This window comes from Sturnira hondurensis, unplaced genomic scaffold, assembly GCF_014824575.4.
Source record: "Sturnira hondurensis isolate 20B ecotype Veracruz unplaced genomic scaffold, ASM1482457v3 Scaffold0022566, whole genome shotgun sequence".
NCBI lineage: Eukaryota > Metazoa > Chordata > Mammalia > Chiroptera > Phyllostomidae > Sturnira > Sturnira hondurensis.
In genome coordinates this window covers 16,593,020-16,599,762 of record NW_028095197.1, presented here as the reverse complement: position 1 = coordinate 16,599,762, position 6,743 = coordinate 16,593,020, and the positions used below count along the sequence as shown (strand labels likewise).

At 51.9% G+C, this 6,743-nt stretch overlaps 1 protein-coding gene across 2 annotated transcripts; it reads left to right on the top strand.

Moving 5' to 3' along the window:
- The first annotated feature begins 482 nt into the window (after positions 1 to 482).
- On the top strand, positions 483 to 5,788 carry KLF4 (KLF transcription factor 4). Of its 2 annotated transcripts, XM_037035883.1 has the most exons (5): positions 488 to 1,050; positions 1,164 to 1,284; positions 1,914 to 2,916; positions 3,016 to 3,180; positions 4,727 to 5,788. In XM_037035883.1, the coding sequence occupies exons 1-5, from the start codon at positions 1,046 to 1,048 to the stop codon at positions 4,900 to 4,902; spliced, it is 1,470 nt and encodes a 489-aa protein (XP_036891778.1). In that variant the 5' UTR covers positions 488 to 1,045; the 3' UTR covers positions 4,903 to 5,788. The 2 variants fall into 2 exon arrangements, with proteins under 2 accessions (XP_036891776.1, XP_036891778.1); XM_037035881.1 differs by having other exon boundaries at positions 483 to 1,050; positions 1,914 to 3,180.
- Positions 5,789 to 6,743: the final 955 nt, after the last annotated feature.

The window sequence follows — 6,743 nt, the reverse complement described above, 5'->3', positions numbered from 1 at the left end:
ACGGAGGGCTACATGAGTCACTCAAGTAATCGCTTTTCTCTAGTGCGCACACAGTGTCGAGCGCGTGAACCGTCCCCTCCGACCCACCGGCCTTCGAACCTAGTAACTACCCTGGCCGAACCCGGACAGGACCTGCGCCGGGTACTCAGAGCCCCGCGCCAGGACCGCCGCCGTCACCGCCGCCGCCGGCGTCAGAGCGGCTCCCGCCCGCCAGCTGCCGGGCTGGCGTCACCGCGGGAGTGGGCCCCGCCCGCGCCCCTCCTTCCCCTCCAGTGTCCCTCCCTCCCCCCGCCCCCACGTGCGCCGAGTTTGTTTATTTAGCTGTCATGGCAACGCGAGTGGGGCGGGGGGAGGGGGGAAAGAAAGAGAGGGGCGGGGCCTAGAGGCGCGCCGCAGCGAACTGCCGGTAGGAGGCGGGGGAAAGGGCCGGAGCCAAAGTTATAAGTAAGGAGTGCGCGTCGGCTGCCGGCAGTTCCCCTGCCGGAGAGAACGACCGCCGCTGCGGGCGCGCGGGGAGCAGAGGCGGTGGCGGGCGGCGGCGGCGGCGGCACCGGGAGCCGCCAAGTGCCCCTCCCCGCCCCTCTGGCCCCCCACCCACCCTCCCGCCTGCGGCCAGCGCCCATGGCCGCGCGCGCCTCGTTCAGCCCCCCGGACTCTACGCCGTGCGCCGCCGCCCAGTCTTCAGATCCGCGCCACCGCGGCCAGTCTCACCTGGAGGCGCCGCCCGCCCGCCACCCCGGCCACAGCCCGAGCTCTCACAGCGACAGCCGCGGCGACCGCGACAGCGGTGGAGGACGCTGCTGAGTCGAAGACGGCAACCCGGCCACCGGACCTACTTACTCGCCTTGCTAATTGTCTTATTTTTATAGGAATTTACGACTTTTCTAAGAACTTTTGTATACAAAGGAACTTTTTTTAAAAAAAAAGAGACATTTCTCACTTATATTTAATCCAAAGAAGGATCTTGGGCAATTTGAGGTTTTGGTTTTGGCTTCGTGGTTTTTTTCCTCTTTGTTGACTCTGGGGTTCACGTACCCCTACATTAATGAGGTAGGTGGAACGCAGGGCGAAGGGAGGGGTGAGGGCTGGTGGGACACACCGGAATGGCAATCCAGAGTGGGTCCCTTACTCTTGCCTTCCTTTGCGCCCCACCCGGCCCACAGGCAGCCACCTGGCGAGTCTGACATGGCTGTCAGCGACGCGCTGCTCCCGTCCTTCTCCACGTTCGCGTCTGGCCCGGCGGGAAGAGAGAAGACACTGCGTCCAGCAGGTGCCCCGAATAACGTGAGTGTTTCCCTGGGTCGTTGGGAGCGTCCGGTGGGTTCTGTGGGTAGGGTGGGGATGGGCGGAGCCCTGGAATCACCGAGAACCCTAGGGCCAGGGGAAAGAGTGCATAGGGCTCCGCAGCTTTCCCGGGATGGCTTCTGCGCTCTTGGCTCAGATGTACATGCGTGTGGTCGGGACATCCCGGAGCCACCGGGGGTGCACACCGGGTCCGCACACGTCCCCTATCGCGCAGGCAGCAGGGCAGGCGCGCGGGCCACAAGGCGGGTCTGAGGGAGCTTGGCGCGTAGGCGTCCCCGTGGCGAGGGCACACCGGGAGAACCTCGGTGTCCCAATTTCGGGGACGGCGGGAGCGTCCCAGGATCTGGCGGGGGAGGGACCCAGGCTGGCGAGCCGCGGCGCTCGCTCACACGCAATCGGGCAGACACAACATATCACTCTTGTTACCGACGCACCGCCTCTCCTCGGACCCGAGAGTGGGCCGAGATTGGAGCCACTGGTACTGGAGTTCCGGGCGCTGCCTGCCCATTCCCCATGATTTGGCGGTGTAGGTGCGCCGGGTCAGCCAGTATGTCGGGTGGCAGCTGGAGACTAACACTGACGGTCTCTCTCTCGCCATGTCCCTGCAGCGCTGGCGGGAGGAGCTCTCCCACATGAAGCGACTTCCTCCTCTGCTTCCCGGCCGCCCGTACGACCTGGCGGCTGCCACCGTCGCCACCGACCTGGAGACTGGCGGTGTCGTTTGTGGCGGCAGCAATCCGGCACTCCTACCCCGGAGAGAGACGGAGGAGTTCAACGATCTCCTGGACCTGGACTTTATCCTCTCCAACTCGCTGTCCCATCAGGAGTCAGTGGGCGCCACCGTGTCCTCATCGGCATCAGCCTCATCCTCGTCCTCCCCATCGAGCAGCGGTCCTGTCAGTGTGCCCTCCACCTGCAGCTTCAGCTATCCGATCCGGGCCGAACCGGGTGTGGCACCCGGCAGCACGAGTGGCGGTCTCCTCTATACCCGGGAGTCGGCGCCCCCTCCCACAGCTCCTTTCAACCTGGCGGACATCAACGACGTCAGCCCCTCGGGCGGCTTCGTGGCCGAACTCCTTCGGCCCGAATTGGACCCAGTGTACATTCCGCCGCAGCAGCAACAGCAGCAGCAGCAGCAGCCGCAGCCGCCGCCAGGTGGCGGGCTAATGGGCAAGTTTGTGTTGAAGGCGTCGTTGAGTGCCCCTGGCAGTGAGTACGGCAGCCCTTCGGTCATCAGTGTTAGCAAAGGCAGCCCGAACGGCAGCCACCCGGTGGTGGTGGCGCCCTACAGCGGCGGGCCTCCGCGCATGTGCCCTAAAATCAAGCAGGAGGCGGTCTCTTCGTGCACCGTCGGTCGGCCCCTGGAGACCCACTTGGGCACCGGACCCCCTCTCAGCAATGGCCACCGGCCTCCAGCGCATGATTTCCCTCTGGGGCGTCAACTCCCCAACAGGACTACCCCGACCCTGAGTGCCGAGGAACTGCTGAGCAGCAGGGACTGTCATCCGGCCCTGCCGCTTCCCCCAGGCTTCCATCCGCACCCAGGGCCCAACTACCCACCTTTCCTGCCTGACCAGATGCAGCCGCAGGTCCCACCACTCCATTACCAAGGTCAGTCCCGGGGATTCATAGTTCGGGCTGGGGAGCCCTCCGTGTGCCGGCCCTCTGGGGCCCGCTGGATGACGCTCACCCCACCTTCTTCACCCCTAGAGCTCATGCCACCCGGGTCCTGCATGCCTGAGGAGCCCAAACCTAAGAGGGGGAGAAGGTCGTGGCCCCGGAAACGGACAGCCACTCACACTTGCGATTATGCGGGCTGCGGCAAAACCTACACGAAGAGTTCTCATCTCAAGGCACACCTGCGAACTCACACAGGTAGGAGTACAGAAGGGGCAGAAAGGAGAGGAGGGTGGGTTGGCGTCCAGCCCCACCCGCCAACTATGGCTACTCCTTGGGGCCTCCCTTGGGATGTGGGGCGCAGTCTATCTCTTCCATCTGGATCGCGGGAGAGAGCTGCAAACGGCGCCGACTTTTTTGCCCAGGAGCCCTTTCGCCTGACGGATGGTATCAGTGCTTAAATGTGCAGTTTTGTCAGGCCTTTGAAGGGCAGGGAGACTCCAGGCTGAACCTGGGCCTCTTCTAGTTTAAGGAAAGCTCTGCCCTTGTAATCAAGAAATTACACTTCGCTGTGGAAAAGCATGATGGGTTTTTTAAATCCATTTTTAACTTTCTAGACCATTTGCATTGGCTGATTCCTTCCTAGATTCACTCTTTCTATTTTTAATTCTAGTCTTGCAGTTAGGCTTTATTTAATTTCAAGAATTTAATGGTTCTGATTGCTTGAGATCCTCATTTAGGATTCTCAGCTGCAGAGAATTTCCGTATCAGTTGAAGTAGTAGTGGGTACACAAGGTCGTGTAGGTGAGGCATTTTGTGAAATAACAGAAATTGGGTACAGGAAAAGTAGCCTCCTGTGGCTTTTTTAGACCCAATTTAGTGGGATAGAAAATTATGGCTTGGTTTGGGCCAAGAAGAAACACACTAGCAGACATAACTTTTAATTTTATTTCTACCACTGTGATATCTTGATTCAAAGAAATGAAAATGTTAGTCCTGTAGAGGTGTAGGCTAGGTGGTATTTGTGTTTTCGGTGCTCAACTCTCTAATGCCCCTCTAAAAAAGAATGTGCATGATGTATTCTTACGATCTAGTATTCAATATGGCCTTCAGTGGTATTAAGAAATTTCTAGATCCTTTCAGAGTGGGATACTTGGAGAGTTGGTTTTAATATTGGGCCTCAAGTTTTGGGGAGACAGGCTCCATTTTTTTAAATGGCCAATGCTTAGTGGTTTTTAAACTTTCTATTTTTATTATTGAGGTTAAATTCTCATAAAATGAAATCCTAACCTTTTGAAAGTATACAATTCAGTAGAATTAAGTACATTCATAATGTTCGACTCAAACTCTCTCTCTCTCTAGTTCCGAGACATTTCACCACCCCAAAGTAAACCTCAAAGGAGCCAAGGCAGTCAACCCCCAGCCCCTGCAACCACTAACCTGCTTTCTGTTTCATTGGACTTATCTATTCTGTATTACCATGTTTTCTTGGCTAATTGACCCCCTTACCATTATGTAATACCCCTCTTTATACCTGATAATTAACCCTTGTTCGGAGTTTTTTTGATTTTCTTCCCTGTTCTGAAAATACACTGGCTTACTTTCAGCTAGGATCCGCATGGTATACGTTTCTATAGGCCTCTTAGCATTTCATTTGTTTTAGAAATCTCATTTTTATTATAAGTTTTTGGAGGTGATGTTGGTTAGTGAAATTACGTAGGTTTCAGGTGTACCGTTCTGTAATACGCCATCTGTATGTTTGTTCTTTGGCGATGGCTTCAAGGGCTTTATCTTCCTGTTACAGGTGAGAAGCCTTACCACTGTGACTGGGACGGCTGTGGGTGGAAGTTTGCTCGCTCGGATGAACTGACCAGGCACTACCGAAAACACACCGGGCACCGCCCCTTCCAGTGCCAGAAGTGCGACCGGGCATTCTCCAGGTCGGACCACCTCGCCTTACACATGAAGAGGCACTTTTAAACCCCAAGACAGTGGATATGACCCCACACTGCCAGAAGAGAATTCAGTATTTTTTCCCCACGAGGGAAGGAGCCCAGCTGGAAAGCACTACAATCATGGTCAAGTTCCCAGCAAGTCTCGTGGACAGATAATCAGGAGACAGGAGGAAACCCAAAGACAAATCAAAGAACAGAGGGGGTCTGTGACTGGATCTTCTACACATTCCAATTCTAAGCCCAACTTGAATATTCCTGGACTTACAAAACGCCAAGGGGGTGACTGGAAGCTGTGGATGTCAGGGTATAAATTAGATCCGTGAGTTGGGGGCGGGGCGGGGTGGGGGGGAAGACCAGAATTCCCTTGAATTGTGTTTCCATGCAATATACCTATAAAGATCACTTTGTATTCTCTTTGCCTTCTAAAAGCCATTATTATGATATTAGAAGAAGAAGTAAGTAAAAATTCAGGTACAGAAAATAGACTAAATGATGGTGCTTGGTGAGTGGTGAGTCTTGGTTCTAAAGGTACCAAATGAGGAAGCCAAAGTTCTCACACTGCTGCATACTTTGACAAGGAAAATCTATTTTTGTCTTCCGATCTACATGTATGACCTAAGTCAGGTAAATAGACCTGGTTTACTTTAACCTTTTTATGCAGACAGTCTGTTATGCACTGTGGTTTCAGATGTGCAATAATTTGTACAATGGTTTATTCCCAAGTATGCCTTAAGCAGAACAAATATTTTTTTTCTATATAGTTCCTTGCCTTAATAAATATGTAATATAAATTTAAGCAAACTTCTATTTTGTATATTTGTAAACTACAAAGTAAAATGAACATTTTGTGGAGTTTGTATTTTGCATACGCAAGGTGAGAATTAAGTTTTAAATAAACCTATAATATTTTATCTGAACTCTGTTTTCGTTCTGTTTTGTTTCCCCCTGAAAAAGTATGTAGCAGAAATGTCCGTTTAAACACAATGGGTAGGGCTCAGCAGATTAAAAGAAAGCTTTAAAAGGCTACTTAGTTTTACCATGGCTACAACTCGTGTGGTAGGGCTGAAAACTGGGTGCTGGAGATCACGGATTTAAATTTACCTGGCTCAGGTTGCTCTTTCCAGTGTACTTGAGTTTCCTTACCTGCGTATGAACTGATGGGCAGAAAAAGCTCAATCAATCATTCTTCAGTTTGCTCAGTTTAATGTGAAAGTATTTATAAAATAAATATACACATTCCAGTTTCACATTTTAAAAGATCCTTATGGTTTCTTAAAATTAAATGAAAATATAAAATATAAAAATCTGCCTCTTGGAGGCCTGGCCTTGCACTCAGAACAATTTGTGTAACAAAAGAAACTTCCCACAGCTGTGAACCCTAAGAAGTAGTTCCACAGTGCCCTCCTGAGGATTAAAGTACTCATTTATGCATTTATCCTTAGTGTGTGTTATAATAGTTCCAGCTATAAACCCTAATCAGGTCAGAATCAAAGTTTCTGGCAGATTGTTTTAAAACTTCAGTTCTCTGAAGATGGCCAGCCCTAATTGTTTCAACAGACTGAAATCAAAGAATTGCAAGTTATTCAAAGTCACAAAACTAAGTGTAAATTTAAATTTTTAAATGATGTTTTTGTAAGCTCATAGCATATTTCTGAAGTTATTGAAGCGTAAAACTGCACTGAGACTTTCTTAAGGTGGGTCCCTGTAAGTCTTGAGACTAATCTGTGGCGGTCCCAAAAATGGAGAAAAGCATTTGTGACACTTGTTGACGCTGTACTTGTAATGGGGATGTGGGTGACTAATTAACAGTGTCACGTGGACAGAAGCCGACTGGCATTTTCTTTAGATGCTTATTAACCATCCATT